The sequence below is a fragment of the Musca vetustissima genome, unplaced genomic scaffold (genome assembly GCF_032173495.1).
Source record: "Musca vetustissima isolate MV318-11 ecotype Yass unplaced genomic scaffold, APGP_CSIRO_Mvet_v1 utg2661, whole genome shotgun sequence".
Classification (NCBI taxonomy): domain Eukaryota; kingdom Metazoa; phylum Arthropoda; class Insecta; order Diptera; family Muscidae; genus Musca; species Musca vetustissima.
This window is the reverse complement of record NW_026882008.1, coordinates 155,949-177,057: the sequence shown is the minus strand read 5'-3', so window position 1 is coordinate 177,057 and position 21,109 is coordinate 155,949. Positions and strand designations below refer to the sequence as shown.

General features: G+C 31.5%; 2 protein-coding genes across 2 annotated transcripts in view; one reads left to right on the top strand and one right to left on the bottom strand.

The window, feature by feature from the left end:
* Positions 1-21,109, top strand: part of LOC133328130 (AP-1 complex subunit beta-1-like) — a 363,610-nt gene that overhangs the window by 191,034 nt on the left and 151,467 nt on the right. The window lies entirely within an intron of this gene.
* Positions 4,346-8,483, bottom strand: LOC133328118 (probable serine/threonine-protein kinase DDB_G0277165). The gene is made up of 4 exons (XM_061536673.1): positions 8,312-8,483; positions 7,286-8,244; positions 7,120-7,188; positions 4,346-4,904 (listed from the first exon to the last, which is right to left on the bottom strand). Exons 1-4 carry the CDS (start codon positions 8,357-8,359, stop codon positions 4,346-4,348), a joined length of 1,635 nt encoding a protein of 544 aa, XP_061392657.1. The 5' UTR covers positions 8,360-8,483.

Sequence of the window (21,109 nt, the reverse complement as noted above, 5' to 3'; positions counted from 1 at the left end):
TCGAAGATGGGATATATCGGTCCACGTTTATGTATAGCTCCCATATAAGGGTACCCCGCAATTTTCGGTATTTTTGGGGCTCTTGAGCTCGTTTTTCAACCGAATTCGCTGAAATTTAGTACATTGGGTTCGTATTGGGTACTAAATGTCTTCACAAAAAATGATAAATATAGGTCGACTTTTCTGGTAGTCCCCATATAACGGTACCTCCTAATTTTCAGTATTTTTTTTGGGGGGGGGGGGGTGGTTTGATCCACAAAAAATTATGAATATAGGTCCATTTTTTCGGGTAGCCCCCATATAAGGGTAAACCCAATTTTCGGTATTTTGGGGGTTCTTGAGCCTGTTATTCAACCGAATTCGCTGCAATTTGGTATTTTATAGTCGTCATATGGTAACAAATCTCCCTACCAAAAATTAATAATATTCGCCCCCCTTTTTGGCGTAGTCCCCATATAACCCCCTTGTTTTTTTAAAATAGTTATCTGATTAGTTCCGCGTTTTGGGTTTGGTTCTAAGACTCTGTGGTAATCATTTCACCTGCGGAGGATATCGAGATAAAAAAAAACTAGAACGTAAGGTTCGACAATGAACTATATATGAACTATAGCACGGATTTAGGCCTAGGCCTAGACCCTTTGTTGGGTTACCAGAAGGAATGGACAGATATTCCCCATCTTCGAACTTGAACTAAGTTTAAAAAAAAATACTAAGATAGGCAAAGTTTGGATGAAATCAAAGTTTTCTGAAACGGATTTGGTCCAAAGAAACATGGGTCTAGAACCAATATTTCGATGAGGCACATTTTCACCGTGTCAAAGTGTATACACACTCATTAGCCATAAAGCTGAGAGCATAAATATCCATTCTGAAATTTGTATTTGGTGTACATTATGGTTAGGTTTGTAGAAATGTATGTTCCTCATATTTTCAATTCGAGTACCTCGAGTCAGGGTATCCAAAGTTAACGCTTTAAGTTCGGCCCGACACTTTTGTTTTTAATTAAAAAAAAAAAAATCATATTTTATATTGTTTTGGTTTTATTATTATTATTTCTTTTCAGTCCATAACCTCACCTTTTTAAATTAAAAATATTGTTACGAATATAACTTTAGATTTAAGTTCATTTAGATGAATTCCGTTAATTTAAGAATTTGAATTGTAACGTAAATTTCTACTACGCAGTTTATTTGAATAACTTCACAACAACAACCACTGTATAGATTTTTCTACATCCTTCCATTTCCTCTTTCATTTTCTATTTTGTTATTGTCGTACAATTCTTGTTAAACGTCATTCCTCTTTCTTTGTTATTCCCTCGCCTGTATATGTGTTGTTGTTATCCCTCTCTCTTTGTTATTCCCTCGCCTGTATATGTGTTGTTGTTATTGTAAGTTTGTTTACTCAAGTTTGTTGTTGTTATTGTTCACTCAGTAAGTTTGTTGTTGTTATTGTTACTCAATGTGTTTGTTGCATTGGTAGATTGTTCGTGATCTAGGTGTTACCAGATCGTCTAGAAACTTCTGTAGCGACAGGCAGGGCTCATATAAATAGAGGGAATGGAAAGGCAGTGAGTCAGTTGTGAATCAGATCGCGAATTGAAACCGTCGTGTAAAGTAAAGTGCAAAGTAAAGTTGTGTGAATAAAATCATTGTAATAATCGTAATCCGAAAGAACCTGCGTTTTATTTGGTACGCATTGTATCGGGAAATAAAACAACGTCTACACGGGATTTAGTAAAACCCAAGAACGTAACAATATATATATATATATTCAAAATAATGCTTCGCCTCACTTTAATATATGCCCCATAATACTAACCTGCATATTTTTTATTCACAATTTTGTTTATTTTTATATTATTTTTTCATCTTAACCTCACATTTTTATAAATAAAAAAAAAAAACAATTTTCAAAAGCCGTTTATCAATAAACTAACCTATCTTTTTATACCCTACACATCTATGTTGTCAGGGTATTATAGCTTTTGTGCAGCCCCAAAAGTTTGTAACACCGCGAAATATTGGTCCTAGACCCTAATTTAAGTATACCGATCGTCATATCTCGACTAGCTGAGTCAATCTAGACATGTGTGTCCGTCCGTCCATTATAATTTGTAAACACGATCAAGGCCACAGTTATGGCCAATGAAGACCCCTATTGTTTTTGGGAAAGATCGGTTAATATTTAGGGGGTGAAATGGGCCAAATTCTAAATTTTTGTCGGTTTTTCTGGTTGCTCCAGAGGCCGCAATAATGGCCCGAACATCGTGAAATTTTGCATGGAGAAGGGGGTCGGGCCAAAGAATAAGCATGCCTGTTTTGATAAAGATCGGTTAATATTTAGCGGGTCAAATGGACCCTGACTTTTGTGTGAAAAATTACAAAATTTTTATTCTATGGCGTATATATGTATTTACTCCTGAATGACATAGACCCGAGAAGTTGATATTATTTCCAAGAGGAGTGGTTGACCTTTAAATTAATACCAATTATATTGTTGTATGTGCTCGGATGTGGTAGTTACACCTAAATATTTACAGGTATCTCCGTAATTCGTATATTATTTAGTAACCCATTATCACTCTAGAGAGCGGAACTATAGCGCTGATTGCTTTGAAATGTTCCCTGATGTTCCAGTTATGGTCAAGGACAACGCCTATAATTTTCGGTGATGATCAGATAATAATTTTGGAATGAAGTGGACCGAAAACTTAATTTTTTGTGTTATTTTCGAGCCGATCTATAGACCACAAATGAAAGCCGAACATCACAACACAACCCACGGTGAAGGGAATCTGGACAATATTCGAAAATATATCAGTGCGATGAAGAGGTGCTGTTCACCTCACGAAATATTGCCCAGGCTCGGATTAAACATCCGCAGAAAATTTGAGTTTCGTGGTAGTTGTGTAGGGTATCATATGGTCGGTCCCGTCTGACTATACAGCTCTGATCACTGGTTCTTAAATATTTTAAAAATATATTTTCTAATCTCACTTTAAAACTATAAGAAATATGTTTGGTATTCCATCCCGCATTTTTTTTAAATTTTTCATACTAACCTCACATTTTTTAAATAAAATAATGAAATAATTTTCAAAACCATTTGGGATTTCAGAAAAAAACTTTAACTATATATTTATTTTGTTAATTTCCCTTTCGAGATGAGCTACATGATCGAAGTTGCAATGAAAAGGAAAGCCAGAGAGATACTACATTCCCACCATTATGCGACGCGTTTCGCCGTTGGTTAAGCGGCTTATATATAAAATATAATTATTCCATCCCACATCTTTTTCTATCCATTAGTTTCCATTTTTTTCTTTTTGATCCTAACCTCACATTTTATTATAGTATAATTTTTTTTTTCAAAACAAACTTGAAATATTTTTATTTGAGATTGTTTTATTTCATTATTATTATTTGGTTTCCAATCCATTTTGGCATTTCTTAGAAGATTGTCTATAACATAACCTCATTTTTTAAATAATTAAAAAAATCTTTTAAAAATATTTCCTAATCTTACTTTAATATACACATATCGTAATATTTGTATTTACTCCATAATACTTACTCACACATTTCTTTTATTCTTTATAGACCTTATTTTTAATTTTTGCCATTTTTTATTTTCACACTAACCTCACTTTTGTTTAATAAAATAAAAAAAAATCATTTTTTGAGCATTTAGGGATTTCATAAAAAACTTTCAATATTTTTATTTGAGATTATTCGGTTTCATATTTTGTTTCCATTTCCAATTATGGCATTTTGTCAATGCCAATTTGTTGCATTAAAAATAATAATAAAAAAATTATTTATAGGTTATGTTTAAGGCACACAATAATGACACAACATATTTTATATAACTAGTTTGTAATTAAGTAAGGGTTTTTAAGTTACAATGTAGTTTGAAAGAACTTATATTTAAGTTTTTCATTCGATTCTTTCACATACACAACTTATAAAGAATATTTTTTTTAAATAAAAAAATTATTATATATAAAAATATATTTGGCATTTATTATTATAAATAATTAAGTAATTGTTTGGCACTTGAATTTTTGGTTTGTTGGCTTATAAAATTTCTTTGGGTTTCTTATTTGGTTTTTTCTTCTTCTTAACATTAAGTATTCAAAACTAAAAAAAAATATTTACTGGGTACAAAAAAAAAAAAATAACCTTAAAATATATAATAAATCTCATTTATATATCCTATATATATTTAAAGAAAAATAAAATATTTAGCAATCTTTGGTTCCATAATTAAGTCATTTTGATTTTGAGTATTTGTTTTGTGTTTTTTTTTTCATATTCGAGTTACAGAAGATGACACTCTCGCATTAAGATTTCTTTTCATTATTTTTACTTGTTTCCATATTTTCGTCATCATCTTCTTCTACAACTTCTGCTCCTTCCTCATCACCGGAATTTGATTTATCTGCTGTCGACTTATTTAAATTCGCCGTTAATTTCACTTTCACAAAAGCATTGCCGTTGACCAATTTCGTTTCATTGGCCGCCTCTGACTTTTCCGGGTTTGGTGTTGACGCCCTCATGGGTGGAGCTGTTGGTGCTGCTGCATTGTGGTGTTGTGTACAACTTTTCTGCTGCGATTGTTGTGTTAAAGCCTCTATGGCCACCACTGTCCTTTCCAACAGATTCAATAATCGCTCCTCACGAGCATCCATACGTCGCAGTAATTCTTCATCGCGTTTTTCCCGCCTCTTCAGATATTCGATTAGTTCATAATTGGTACTATCACCGTCGGTAGATGTGGATAGTTTACGTTTTGTTTTCGGTGTCTGACCACTGCTACATTCGGTAAGATTATCTGTATCCACAATTACATCGGGATGTAGGATGTTGTGATCCATATTATTGGGATAGAAATTTTGTGATCTACCAAAAAGAAAAGAGAATAAAATCATTTATTAAATTTTAATTATTTAATTTATTTCAATAAAACAAATAAATAATTCCAAATTAATTAATATTTCCATTTAAAATCTTTAAAATCTTTAAAAAAAAGTCTCAAATCAAACCATTTCCCTATATAATGCAATGGATACGTTCAATACGCAAGTGCTACGTTACGTTACGTCTGCCTCGTTTACTAATTGTCGTACATTTGATGTACTGTCAAAGCAACTCTGTGTGTGAGTAAGGCAACGTAAAGTGGCTTGGTCACACATTAAATTTTCTTGTTATAAAATGCTTTTTTGAACATTTTATGGGAAATTACACATTTTGAAAGCAGAAAAGGTACATTTTCAGTAGATTAGGGGTACTCAAGTGTTAAATAAATTTAAATATAAACGAAGGACTTTAAAAATTATAAAAATAAAAAAACAAATAAGTAAAAACGTCATAAAAATGCCACCAATCGTTCGAGACCTCCGAAAATAGCGAGCTATGCCATAGTCAATTTTGGTGGGAAGATTTGACACACAACGAGAACCAAATAAAAGCCAATTCGCTTAGAAAAATCTGCAAAAAATCGGCAAAATATTAAATATTTGAGGATTCCGCTATATGGTAGCTGCCCTAAAAAGTCGGCCGATATTGATAATTTTTTGTAGGGACATTCGCTACCCAATGGGAACACATTGTACCAAATCACAGCCAATTCGGTTGAAAAATTTTCCCAAATCCCCTAAAATACTGAATTTTTGGCATACCCTTATATGAAGGCTACCCTCAAAAGTGAACCGATATCGCTAATTTTTGGCAGGAAGATGTGTCATCCAATGATAATTCGAAATACTAAATTAGAATCAATTCGGTTGAAGGATTTACCAAAATTCCCCAAAATACCGAATATTTGGGGTAGCGTTATATGGGGACTATCCTCAAAAGTGGACCGATATCAATAATTTTTGGTAGAAAGATTTGCTACCCAATGAGAACCCAAAGTACCAAATAACAGCCAATTCGATCAAGAAATGTGCCCAATATTCCCAAAATACCGAATAATGGGTGGTACCGTTATAAAAGGACTATCCTCAAAAGTGGACCGATATCGATAATTTTTGGTTGCGAGATATGTTATCCAATGAGAGTTTGAAATACCAAATTACAGCTAATTCGGTTGAAGAACGTCCAAGAATTTCCAAAAATACCGAATATTTGGGGTCGCGTTATGTGGGGCCTATCCTCAAAAGTGGACCGATATCCATAATTTTTGGTAGGGAGACGTGTCATCCAATGAGAATTCAAAATACCAAATTACAACCTATTCGGTTGAAAAACACTCCGAAACTCCTCAAAATACCGAATATTTGGGGAAGTGTTATATGGGGGCTATCTTCAAATGTGGACCGATACCGATAATTTTTGTTAAGGGGATTTGCTACCCAATGGGAACTCAAAGTGCCAAATCACAGTCAATTCGGTTGAAGAACGTGCAAAATATTCCCAAAATACCGAATAATGGGAAGTATCGCTATATGAAGGCTATCCTAAAAAGTAGGCCGAATTGGATCATTTTTGGTGGTGAGATTTGCTACCCAATGGGAAGTCATTGTACCAAATTACAGCCAATTCGGTTGAGGAACGTGGAAAAACTGTGCAAAATACCGAATAATGGGTAGTACGGTTATATGGGAGCCATGCTGAAAAGTAAACCGATATCCATAATTTTTGGTAGGGAGATTCCCTACCCACTGAGAATTCAAAATACTGAATTACAACCAATTTGATTGAAGACCTTTCAATAAATTCCCAAAATACCGAATAATGGGTGGTATCGTTATATGGGGACTATCCTAAAAAGTGGACCGATATCGATAATTTTCGGTAGGGAGATGTGTCATCCAATTCTAATTCGAAATACCAAATTACAGCCAATTCGGATAAAATATGTCCCCATAATCACCGAAATACCGAATAATTTCGGCTATACCAAAACATGGACCGATACCGATAATTTTTGGTAGGGAGATTTCCTACCCTCTGAGAACTCAATATACCAAATTACAGCCAATTTGGTTAAAAAAAGTGCCAAAAATCGCCAAAATACCGAATATTTAGGGGTACCTTCGCGGTATCTATTCGAAATTTTTAGGTGATTTTCCAAAATTTTAATACTATATTTTATTGTTTACTATAAACTTACCCATTATAATTCGTTTGCATCAGCTGTATATCATCGGGATTAAATTCACCATCCGACATTGGTTCCGATCTGTAAGAAGAATCACAATCATCACTTTTTACAATTAGTTCCATTTATTTTCCGCTCAAAGCTCCAAATAAACACACCCTCACACACAAATACTTACTTCATTGAGACGTTGTTGTTATCACTGGTCTGCAGATTCAGCGCCCCATTACAGTCTTTTTCATATTGTTGAGCCAGAGCCTCTTTTAGGTTATTGGCAGCGGCGGCAGCAACAGCAGCTGCTGCCACACCACCACTTAGATGAGCTTGCAGGAGATTATGGGCAGCATTTTCGGGTAAATCAGCTGAGATGTTATGTGAAACATCGTGGGGATCTTTGCGTGACATTTGCAGGGGTAGAGGTGAGGGAGATTCATCATAGACACTGCCATTGGTACCGTTAATATCGGCGCTACCACCAGTACCATTACTACTGCCACCTCTGTCCCCGCCACTACCATTCATGGTGTTGTTGTTGCAGCTGCTATCATTACCCAATTGAGCCTCGACAAAATGATTGGGTAGGAAACGTTCCAATTTCGAATTCGAGTTCGAATCATTGGAATGAACAGCTGCCAGACTTTGTAGGAGATTATGTTGGGCCACCACTGCCGCCTGAGTTTGTTTATCCAAGAGAGCACCAAACTCTGCTGCCTGGCGTCTCCGATGATAATACGATAGTTCATCTTGATTTTTGGCCAACAACGCAATCCGTTTACTGTTCGAACCCCAACATTCACCCCGCTGTTCTTCGATTTCCTTAAACAGAAACATATATGGCCAATTGCGACGTACATGACGTTCGGGATTCTTTTTCAGCTGCGTATAGATTTTCTTTAGATTCTCATAACGATTACAACACTGTTTGGCCGATCGCTTACGGGCACTATAACGATTCAGAACTTCGGCAACCATTTCCCAAACACTGGCATGATTTTTACGATTCGATTGAAATGCACTTTGTATCCGTTCGGATTTGACAATATTTAGCAGGGCTATGGATTCGGGAACATTGAAATAACTTTCGGGAGTGCGTGGCGCCCGATGATGGTGATAGGAATTTATGGAGGTTTTTGTTTCCTGAAAGGGAGAGAGCGGGGTTGTGATTAGTATTTGAAAAAATATTAATGTTGAAATTTGAACTCACTGTTTCGGAATTATTTTGTTGATTTTCATCTTCTGCAGAGTGGTTCATGGCATTGTTCTGTAATCTCTCAGGTTTTACAATATTTATTAGGGATATTGAATCTGGTACATTGAAAAAATTCTCAGCTGCTCGGGTATTGTGATGATGCTGGTAAGCATTTGTGGCCGTTTCGGTATTCTGAAAAAGAGTGGAGAGAAAATCAAAAATTAATTATAATTCCCCAAAACACAATGAAATCTTTTCATGATGCTTTATTTTTGATTCCACGCAAAGAAGTCAATGAAGGAATTGCCTTCAAAAATAATCAAACATTAATATTAGAATTAATTAAGCGCAAAGATTTCATTGTGTTTCGGGGATTTTACCAAAACATAATGAAATGAAGATTTCATTGTTTTTTGGGAATTTTACCAAAACACAACGAAATCTTTGCGTTTAGCTTTATTTTACATTTCATTCCTAGAAGTCAATGAAGAAATTGCTTTCAAAAATAATCAAATAGTGTTGTAAAGAAAATTTAAGATTCTCATCTAATCTCAACGAACTTCATCGGGACTTTAAATACCCCAGACATAATAAAACCTTTGCTTGGCGGCGTTGCTTAACTCTTTACTAACATTAAAACTTTAGAAATGCTTTATTTTTGGCCTAGAAATTCTTAAATATGTTTAATAAATATTATGCGGCATTTAACAGGTGCAAACTTCCGTTTTTAAAAAATCCCAGAAAATCCCCAAAAATTTTAGAAAATTGCCCCAAAAACGGTATAAAAAAGACAAATCTTCAAAAATAATTCAATTAGGTTCTAAAAAAGTTTTAAGATTCTCAATAATATCATTGAATTTTACCCAGAACCGTGGTGAGTTTCTTTAAATTCTCCAGACAGAATAAAATCTTTGCGGCTTGGCTTAACTCTTTTTTTTAAGAACTTCTTAAATATGCTTAATAAATATTATGCGTCACTTATCGATGTACTATATAGGTGCATACTTAAATTTTCAATAATCCCAGAAAATCCCCTAATTGCAGGAAATTGCCCTAGATCAGAGTAAAACAAGAAATTAGCAAAGCAATAATTTCAATACTAAAATTTTAGGTTTCGGGGAAGAATTGCGATACAGATACTTTGAAAACATAATAAAAACTTTGTGGCTTGCCTATATTTGTTACTTTGCAGAAATGCTGCACCAGAACCGTGGTGAGTTTTTTTTAAATTCCCCAGACAGAATAAAATCTTTGTCGCATGGCTTAACTCTTCTTTTTTTCAAGAAATTCTTAATTTTTCGGCCTAGAGATTCTTAAATATGCTTAATAAATATTAAGCGTCACTTATCCATGTACTATAAGGGTGAGCAATTCAATAATCAATAGAAATCAATAATCCCAGAAAATCCCTTGATTGCACAAAATTGCCTTAGACTAGAGTAAAACAGGAAATCAGCAAAGCAATATTTTCATATACCAAAATATCGGGGTTCGGGGAAGAATTTCGAGACAGATACATTGAAAACATAATAAAAGCTTTGCGGCTTGGCTTTATTTGTTACTTTGCAGAAATGCAAAATCTGGGGTTATAAACCTTAAATTTACATAGTAAATTTTATTCGGGGATAATTACGTGAATTTTTGAAGCACTAAAATGTTGGGTACTACAATTTTTTAATAATCCCAGAAAATCCCCAAATTGTAAAAAATGCTCCCAGAGCGGTATATGATTCATAATCAATAAAATAATGACATCTATAATGATGAGAATGGGATTTCTATACGATTTCCCATAATATAATGGATCGTAATTTTATTTTTAAATAATCCCAGAAAATCCCCAATGTTAAGAAAAATTGATCTAGAACAGAATTTGATAAGAAATCAGAATTGATCGGCCTTCTATGCAATTTTTGAGGCACTGTAATGTTTCCATTGCTTTAATAATATAATTTTTTCTATTTTTTAATAATCCCAGAAAATCCCCAAAATGTAAAAAATTTGCCCCAGAACGGTATATGACTTGTAATCACTAAAATAATGACATCTGTAATGATGAGAATGGGATTCTTATACGATTTCCCATTATAAAATGGCTGGTAATTTTATTTTTAAATAATTCCAGAAAATCCCCAATGTTAAGAAAAATTCATCTAGAAGAGACTTTGAGTCGGAATCAGAATTTATCGATCGATTTTCGATCCACTATAATGCTTCCATTGCTTTAATAATCCCATTTTTCCATTTTGTTAATAATCCCAGAAAATCCCCAAAATGTAAAAAATTGTCCCCAGAAAAGTATACGACTAGAAATCAATATAGTTCAGACCTCTATAGTTATTAAATTGGGTTTCCTATGCGATTTTCGACAATATAATGACTCATACATCCTATTTAAAAAATCCCAGAAAATCTCCAAAATGTAGAAAATTGCCCCAAGAACAGTATTTGACGAAAAGTCAACATCAACCGGACTTCTGGGCGATTTGTGATGCCAACTTTAAAACAATCCCATTTTTTAATAATGCCATTTTCCCATTTTTTATAAATTCCAGAAAATCCCCAAAATGTAAAAAAAATTTCCCCAGAACTATTAATAAAAAAATCGACCTCTACAATTATTAAATCGAATTTGTAATGCGATTTTCGATCAAATTATGGAATATAGCTTCATTTTTTTAATAATCCCAGAAAATCCCCAAAAGTAAAATATTTCCCCAGAACAGTATATGACTAGTAATCTATAAAATAATGACCACTGCGATTATTAAATTAAATTTCTTATGCGATTTTCGATCACATTATGGGATACACCTTCAATTTTTAACAATCCCAGAAAATCCCCAAATTTAATAACATTTGCTCTGGAGCATAATTTGACTAGATATCAACATTGATCGGTCTTCTAGGCGATTATTGAGGTACTATAATGCTTCCGTTGCTTTAATAATCCCATTTTTCAATAATCCCAGAAAATCCCCAAAATGGGGAAAAAATGCCCTCGAGCAGTATACGACTAGTAATCTATTAAATAATGGCCTCTATAATTTTTAAATTAGATTTCTTAAGCTAATTCCGATCATATTATGGAATACACTTTCATTTTTTAAAAATCCCAGAAAATCCCCAAGTTTAAGAAAATTTGCTATACAACAGAATTCGACTAGAAATCAACATTGATCGGCCTTCTAAGTGATTTTCGATGCACTGTAATACTTACATTGCCTTTATAATACTATTTTTTGATTTTTTAATAATACCAGAAAAATCTCAAAAAGTTGGAAATTGTGCCCAGAACAGTGTATGACTTGTAATAAATTTGACGAAAAATCACCATCAACCCGGCCTTCTGGGCGATTTGTGATACACTTTAAAACAATCCCATTTTTTAATAATGCCATTTTCCCATTTTTTTTGATAATCCCAGAAAATCCCCAAAGTGTAAAATATTTCCCCACCACCGTATGTGACTAGTAATCTATAAAACAATGACCTCTGCGATTATTAAATTAAATTTCTTATGCGATTACCGATCATATTATGGCATACGCCTTCATTTCTTAATAATCCCAGAAAATCCCCAAGGTTAAGAAAATGTGTTCTAGAACCGAATTTGATTAGAAATCAACATTTATCGGCCTTCTAGGCGATTTTTGAGGCACTATAATGCTTCCATTGCTTTAATAATACCAATTTTCCCATTTTTTAATAATCCCAGAAAATCCCCAAAATGTAAAAAATTGTCCCCAGAACAGTGTATGACTAATAATTAGTAAAATAATGACCTCTAAAATTATTAAATTGAATTTCTTATTCGATTTTCGACAATATAATGACTCATGCATCATATTTAAAAAAAAAATCCCAGAAAATCCCCAAAATGGTGAAAATTGCCATTGAACAGTATTTGACGAAAAATGAACATCAACCGGCCTTCTAGGCGATTTGTGATGCACTTTTTAACAATCCCTATTTTTAATAATCCCATTTTTCAATTTTTTTATAAATCCCAAAAAATCCCAAAAATGTAAAAAATGCCCCTGTACAGCATACGACTAGTAATCAATAAAATAATGACCTCTATAACTATTAAATTGACTTTTTTATTCGATATACGGTCATATTATGACATATACGTTCATTTTTTAATAATCCCAGAAAATCCCCAAATCTAAGAAAATTTGCTGTAGAACAGAATTTTATTACAAATCAACATTAATCGACCTTCTAGGCGATTTTTGAGGCACTATAATGCTTCCATGGCTTTAATAATGCCAATTTTCCCATTTTTTGATAATCCCAGAAAATACCCAAAATGCAAAAGAATTGTCCCCAGAATCGTATATGGCCAATAATCAGTAAAAAAAAACAATTAAATTCGATTTTTATGCAATTTTTGATTATATAATGACTTATTTTTCTAATTTTTAATAATCCCAGAAAATCCCCAGGTTTAATAAAATTGTCTCCAGAGCAGAATTCGGTTAAAAATCAATATGGATCGTTGGACTAGAAAGCACAATGGACCTTCAAGGCAATTTTCTACACACCAAAAATGTTGGACACTCCCATTTTTATAAATCCCAGAAAATCCCCAAAATGTAAAAAACATACCCGAGTACAATATACGACTAGGAATCAATAGAATATAATCTCTGTAATTATTACGTTGGATTTCTTATGCCATTTTCGATTTTATAATGACACATACTTCATGTTTGAAATAATCCCAGAAAATCCCCATATTTAAAAAAAAAAAAAAATTCTCCCATAACAGTATTTGATTAGAAATAAGCATTAATCGAACTTCTGGGAGATTTTTGGATGTACTATAATAGTTTCATTGCTTTAATAATCCCATTTTTCCATTTTTTTAATAATCCCAGAAAATCCCTAAAATGTAAATAAATTACCCTAAAACAGTATACAGCTAGCAATCAATAAATTGATGACCTCTATAATTATTAAATTCAATTTCTAATGCGATTTTCGATCATATTATGGCATATAGCTTCATTTTTTAATAATCCCAGAAAATCCCCAATGTTAAGAAAATTTGTTCTAGAACAGAATATGACTAGAAATCAAAATTTATCGGTCTTCTAGGCGATTTTTGAGGCACTGTTAAGATTTCCATTGCTTTAATAATCCCATTTTTTCCATTTTTTTGATAATCCCAGAAAATCCCCAAAGTGTAAAAAATTGTCCCCAGAACTAATAATAAATTATTTTATTGATTATTCGTTCAATATACGACCATTATAATTATTAAATTGAATTTATTATTCGATTTTCGATCATATTATGGCATACGCCTTAATTTTTTTAATAATCCCAGAAAATACCCAAGTTTATGACAATTGCCCTCAAACTAGTATTTGATTAGAAATCAATATTGATCGGTATTCTAGACGATTTTTGAGGCACTATAATGCTTCCATTGCTTTAATAATCCCATTTTTTCAATAATCCCAGAAAATCCCCAATATGTAAAATTAATGCCCCAGAATAGTATGTGACCAGTAATCAATAAAATAATATTCTCTATACCCTCTATTTTAAATAATCCCAGAAAATCTCAGAATTTAAGAAAATTGCCTCCAGAACAGTATTTGATTAGAAATCAACATAGATTGAAGTTCTAGGCCATTATTGCTTTAATAATACCATTTTTTCTATTTTTTGATATTCCCAGAAAATCCCCATTTTTTAAAAATCCCAGAAAATCCCCACATTTAAAAATTTCCTCTAGATTTCCAAAATATTTTTGAAAATTTTTCCAAATTATGTTTTCGTAAATATGTGTGAATGTATGTGAATTGCGCTTCATTAGGATCTATATTTTAATAATCCCAGCAAATCCCTAAATGTAAAATTTTCCCCCAGATTAAGTAAGTAAAATTGACCCCAGAACAGTATTTGACTAGAAATCAAAGGTGCATTTTCGATCCTCCCATGCTCAAAACATAATAAAATCCTCACTTTGTGGCTTTGCTTTATTCTTTACAGAAAAGGTTGATTTAATGCGACATGAACTAAACCCGTAAATATGTCAAAAATAAACATGCCGATAAGTCTCTTATGCGAATTCCGATTAATTTGGATAAATTTTTAGAAAATCCCAGAAAATCCCCAAATGTAAAAAATTTTCCCCAGGTTTATAAAATATCTTTAAAAATGTTTTCAAATTATGTTTCTCTAAATGTCTGTGAATATATGTGAATTTCGCTTCATTAGGATCCATATTTTAATAATCCCAGCAAATCCCTAAATGTAAAATTTTTCCCCCAGATTAAGTAAATAAAATATTTGAAAATCTCCCCAAATTCTCAAATCTTTAAAAGATTGAAAACGACTTTATTTATGATTTATTACACCATATATATTCCACACAAATTCACGTTTTTCTTAACAATTTAAAACAAAATCCCAGAAAATTCCCAAAATGTAGAAAAATACCCTAAAACGGCATACGATTATTAGGAAAAATGTGAAGAGCTCAAAAATGATAAAATTTGAGTTCTTATGCGATTTTCGATGTTATAATGACACAAACTTTCTATTTTAAATAATCCCAGAAAATCCCCACATTTAAGAAAATTGCCCCCAGAATAGTATTTGACTAGAAATCAACATTGTAATGACCTCAGTGATAAAATTGGAGTTAAACGATGCATTTTCAATGCTCCCAAGCTGAAAACATAATAAAATCTTCGCTTCGTGGCTTTGCTTTATTCTTTACTTTATATTAAAGTTTGATTTTATGCTACATGTAAAAATAAATATGTCGAACAAAAAAAAAAAAAAAAAACAACATATTGATAAGTCTCTTATGTGAGTTTCGATTCATTTGGATACATTTTTAAAAAATCCCAGAAAATCCCCAAATGTAAAAAATATTTCCCCAGTTTTATAAAAAAAAAACACTTGAAAATGTTTTTAAATTATGTTTTCGTAAATATGTGTGAATTTCGCTTCACTGGGGTACAATTTTAAATAATCCCAGAAAATCCCCAAATGTAAAAAAATCCCCAGATTAAATAAATAAAATATTTGAAAATCCTTTTAAATTCCTCTAAGGATTTAAAATAAGAAAACAAATTTATTGTAGAATGGACCCCCATGTATATTCCCCACAAATCCCCGTTTTTCTTAACAATTTAAAACAAAATCCCAGAAAATCCCCAATATGTAGAAAAATGCCCTAAAACATCATACGATTATTAGCAATAATGTTAAGACCTCAAAAATAATAATTTTTAAGTTCTTATACGATTCTCGATGATATAATGACACATTCTTCCTATTTTAAATAATCCCAGAAAATCCCCACATTTAAGAAAATTATCCCCAGAACAGTAATTGACTAAAAATCAATACTGCAATGCAATGACAGTAATAAAATTGGGGCTCAAAATTGCATTTTTAATGGTCCCCAGCTCAAAACATAATAAAATCTTCGCTTCATGGCTTTGCTTTATTATTTACTTTACAGAAAAGCTTGATTTTATGGTAAATGTAAATAAATGAAATCCGTAAATATCCTCAAAAACATGTTAAACGCTTCTCATACGAATTTCGATTCACTGGGATACATTTTTAAAAAATCCCAGAAAATCCCCAAAATGTAAAACTTTTCCCCGGATTTAAAAAAAAAAAATATTTCAAATGTTTCCAAATTATTTTTTCGTATATATGTGTAAATTTCGATTCATTTGGGTACATTTTTAAAAAATCCCAGTAAATTCCCAAATGTAAAAAATGTCCCCAGATTATAAAAATAATTTTTTTTGAAAATGTTTCCAAATTCCCCAACAAATTCAAAGTAAGAAAACGATTTTATTGACGAATTGTAATCCCATATATATATTCCCCCCATATCCCCGTCTTTGTTAACAATCTAAAACAAAATCCCAGAAAATCCCCAAAATGTAGAATATTGCCCTAAAACCTCCCAGGTTCAAAAAATAATAAACTCTTCGTGTTGGGGCTTAATAAACATGTTGATGGACTTCATATGTGATTTACTATTCACTGGGATACATTTTTTAAAAATCCCAGAAAATCCCCAAAATAAATTTTTTTCCCCAGATGTATAAAAAAAATCTTTGAAAATGTGTTTTTAAATATGTTTTCATAAATATGTGTGAATTTTGATTCATTTGGATACAAATTTCAAAAATCCCAGAAAATCCCCAAATGTAAAAATGTTCCCCCGATTTAGTAAAAAAAGTATTTCAAAATGTTTCCGAATTATTCCTCCGTAAATATGTGAATTTATGTGAATTTCGATTCAATGGGATCCATATTTTAATAATCTCAGAAAATCCCCAAGTCTAAAAAATTTCCCCAGATTTAGTAAACAAAAAAAAAAAAAAAAATATTTCAAAATGTTTCCAAATTATGTTTCCGTAAATATGTGTGAATTTATGTGAATTTCGATTTATTTGGATGCATATGTTAAAAATCCCAGAAATACCCCAAATGTAAAAATTTTTCCCCAGATTTAGTAAAAAAAATATTTCAAAATGTTACCAAATTATGTCTCCGTAAATATGTGTAAATTTCGATTCGCTTGGATACATTTTTTAAAAATCCCAGAAAATCCCCAAATGTAAAAAATGTCCCCATATTTAGTAGAACAATATTTAAAATGTTTGCAAATTTTATTTCCGTAAATATGTGTGAATTTATGTGAATTTCAATTCGTTTGGATACATTTTTTTAAAAATCCCAGAAAATTTCCGAAAAAAAATTTTCCCGGATTTCTTAAAAAAATCTTTAAAAATATTTTCAAATTATGTTTTCGCAAACATGTGTGAATTTATGTAAATTTCGAATCGTTAGGATCCATATTTTAACAATCCCAGAAAATCCCCAAATGTAAAAATTTCCCCTTATTTGGTAAAAAAATATTTCAAAATGTTTCCAAATTATGTCTCCGTAAATATGTGTGAATTTATGTAAATTTCGATTCTTTCGCATACATTTTTTAAAAATCCCAGAAAATCCCCAAATTTAAAAATGTTACCCAGATTAAGTAAAAAATCTTTAAAAATGTTTCCAAATTATGTCTCCGTAAATATGTGAGAATTTATGTGAATTTTCATTCATTTGGATACATATTTTAATAATCCCAGAAAATCCCCAAGTGTCAAAATTTTCGCCAGATTAAGTAAAAATCATTTCAAAATGTTTCCAAATTATGTTTCTGCAAATATGTGCGAATTTATGTGAATTTCGATTTATGGGGATATATTTTTTTTAAAAATCCCAGAAAATCCCCACAAAAAAATTTCCCCAGATTTTGTAAAAAAATCTATGAAAATGTTTCGAAATTGTATTTCCGTAAATATGTGTAAATTTCGAATTATTTGGGTAAATTTTTTTAAAAATCCCAGAAAATCCCCAAAAAAAATTTTCCCCAGATTTAGTAAAAAAAATATTTGAAAATGTTTCCAAATTGTATTTCCGTAAATATGTGTGAATTTCAATTAATTTGGGTAAATTATTTTAGAAATCCCAGAAAATCCCCGAAAAAAATTTCCCCAGAATTAGTAAATAAAATATTTGAAAATATTTAAAAATATCTCAAATGATCCAACGGATTATTTGTAACCCTATATCATTTCCCCCTACCCCTGCCATTTTTTATATTCATAACAAAATCTCAGAAAAACCCCCCATTGCCGGAGCAAATCAAAAAAGCCTGTAAACAACAGTAGCCACAACAAAGAATGCTATTTCGTTCTGTTTTGTTTTGTGACCTATAAATATACCCGTCCACACTTATACAAATAACTGTATTTTTGTTTTCCTCTCATGATAAAAATTTTCTCACATAAGTAGTGGGTCGTTCTCGGCGGGGGTAATGACATTAAAAAAATGTAATTTTGGCCAATAGAGATGACATCTTCTTACTAGCCACATATTATTGTCATAGATGCTGCTACTGGCTACAGTCACAGAAGAAGGCAAATGACAGCAGCACCCACACACATGGATGTAGAAGACAGACATGATTGCAGTGGAATGGAATTGTTGGTAGAATGCAACAATGTGTGTGCGTTCATGTGGCAGCAATGGGGGGTAAGATTATGGCTACTAGGTTTCAATGATAGATGGTTCACACATCACAAAACAAAATTTTGTGAGATTCATATTTGTTATTAAGAAAATTGGAAGAAAGGAGAGGGGAGGGGTTCAGTGTCAATTTTAAATCGTGAAAATTCAATTGGGAAATAAAAACAACCAAAATTAACATCGGTTGCAAGAGGGCTGTATTGGAATTTTATTTTCAGAAATGGTTAAAAATTTAACACAGTACTTCCCGCTAGAAGGATGCTGTCAAAGGAAAAAATATTCTGCATAAAATTTCACTTAAGGTCGCCGAACAAATTAACTCGGTAGCTATGATAGATATATGTCAAATGTCGTCAGAAAATTTGGGAGAGAAAAAAATATTTTTTGGTATAATTTGGTATTTTTTGAAATTGGGTCAAAATCGACGGGAATACAACACTCTAGGGGGTGGTGTCAATGGAAAATATATTCTCCATAAAATTTTACTATAGGCCACCGAATAAGAAAAATCTGTAGCTATAAAATATACCATAAAAATTAGGGTTCAATGTTGGGAAAATTTAAAAAAAACAATATTTTTGGTCGAATTATTGCTTTTTTAATCTATCCGCTTTTAAAATTTTTGGGCGATGCTGCCAAAGGCAAAAATATTCTACACAAAATTCTACTATAGGTCACCAAACAAAATAAATACTTAGCTATGATAGGTATCTGTGAAATGTCGTTCGAAAATTTGTGAGGGGAGAAAGAAAAATATATTTTTGGGCATAATTTGGTATGTTTTCTAATTGGGTCAAAATCTTCGGAAATTCTGCACTTTAGAGGCATGGTGTCAATGGAAAATATATTCTCCATAAAATTTTACTATAGGCCACCGAACAAGAAAAATCTGTAGCTATAAAATATACCATAAAAATTAGGGTCCAATGTTGGGAAAATTAAAAAAAAACAATATTTTTGGTCGAATTATTACATTTTTGAATTTATCCACCAATTTAAAATTTTAGGGCGATGCTGTCAAGGGCAAAAATATTCTACATAAAATTCTACTATAGGTCACCGAACAAAATAAAATTGTAGCTATGATAAATATCTATCAGATTTCATTAGCAAATTTGGGAGAGAGAAAAAAAAAATATTTTTTGGGCATAATTTGGTATTATTGTAATTTGGTCAAAATCTTCCATAATATTGCACTTTAGCCGAGTGGTGCCAATGGAAAATATATTCTCCGTAAAATTCTACTATGGGTCATCAGACAAAAGAAATTTGTAGCTTTAATGTATCCCACAAAAATTAGGGTTGCAAGTTGGGAAAATAACAAATATTATATTTTTTGGTCAAATTTCATTTTTTAAGGTAATTTTTTTTTTTATAAATTTCCCCCCAATTTTAATTTTAACTGGATTTTGTCAAAGATAATAATATTCAGCACAACATTTCCGTATATGCTACTGAGCAAAAGAAATCCGTAGCTATGATAGATATCTGTCAAATAACGTTAACAAATATGGTATAGGATTTTTTGGGGAGAATTGGGTATTTTTTCCAATTGGGTCAAAATCTTCCACAACACTAAACTTTAGGAGTATGGTGTTAATGGAAAATATATTCTACATCAAATTCTTCTATGGGTCACCAAACAAAATAAATCTCTAGCTTTTATGTATACTACAAAAATAGGGTTGCAATTTAAACAAATAAAAAAGGAATATTTTTTGGTCGAATTACAACTTTTTTCAATTTATCCGCCAATTTAAAATTTTTGGATGATATTGTCAAAGACAAAAATATTTTACCCAAAATTCTACTATAGGTCACCGAACAATTGAAATCTCTAGCTATTATCTGTGCCATAAAAATTAGGGTTGTATTTTGAGAAAACAAAAAAATAGGTTATAATTTGGTATTTTTTCTAATTTGGTCAAAATCGTCCGGAATTCTTCACTTTAGGGGTATGGTTCCAATGGAGAATATACAAACAAACAAAATCTCTAGCTATTATGTGTACTATAAAAATTAGGGTTGCATTTTGTGAAAATAAAAAATATATAAAAAATAATAAAAATGTGGATATAATTTGGTATTTTTTCAATTTGGGTCAAAATCTCTAGCAATACTGCTGTTTAGGGGTATGATGTGAAAGGAAAATATATTCTACATTAAATTCTACTAGGGGTCACAGAACAATACGAATCTCTAGCTATTACGTTCAATATAAAAAATTAGGGATCAAAATTGGGCAAATAAAAAAGGAATATTTTTTGGTCAAATTTCATACTTCTATAAAGATATAATAATTTATTCCCCACTTTATAACTTTAGGGTTATGGTGTCAAAGGAAAATATATTCTACATCGAATTTCACTATGGGTTACCAAACAAATAAAATCTCTAGCTATTATGTATACTATATAAATTAGGGTTGCAATTTGGGCAAATAAACAAAAAACGTATTTCTGCTCATTTTATTAACTATTTTCAATTTTGGTCAAAATCTCCCCTAAAATGTCATATTTGAAGAATGCGACTAATAGAGAAAATATTTTGCATCGAATTTCACTATAGGTCCTCGAACAAAGGAACTATGCAACTATAACATATAACGGTAAAAATTTGCTAACAAATGTAGGCATTTTGGTACAATATATTGTATATATATTTTGGAGTAATTTTATTAGACTTTTCTGATAGGACCGAAATCTCCAGTTATAGTTCATTTTAGAAGAA

Excerpts from the sequence above, each read along its gene's own strand:
- LOC133328118 (XM_061536673.1), bottom strand. The coding sequence starts at position 8,359 with ATGAACCACTCTGCAGAAGATGAAAATCAACAAAATAATTCCGAAACA. Across the intron at positions 8,245-8,311 it reads AACAAAATAATTCCGAAACA|GAAACAAAAACCTCCATAAA; the intron begins GTGAGTTCAAAT and ends TCTCCCTTTCAG. Across the intron at positions 7,189-7,285 it reads AACAACAACGTCTCAATGAA|ATCGGAACCAATGTCGGATG; the intron begins GTAAGTATTTGT and ends TTCTTCTTACAG.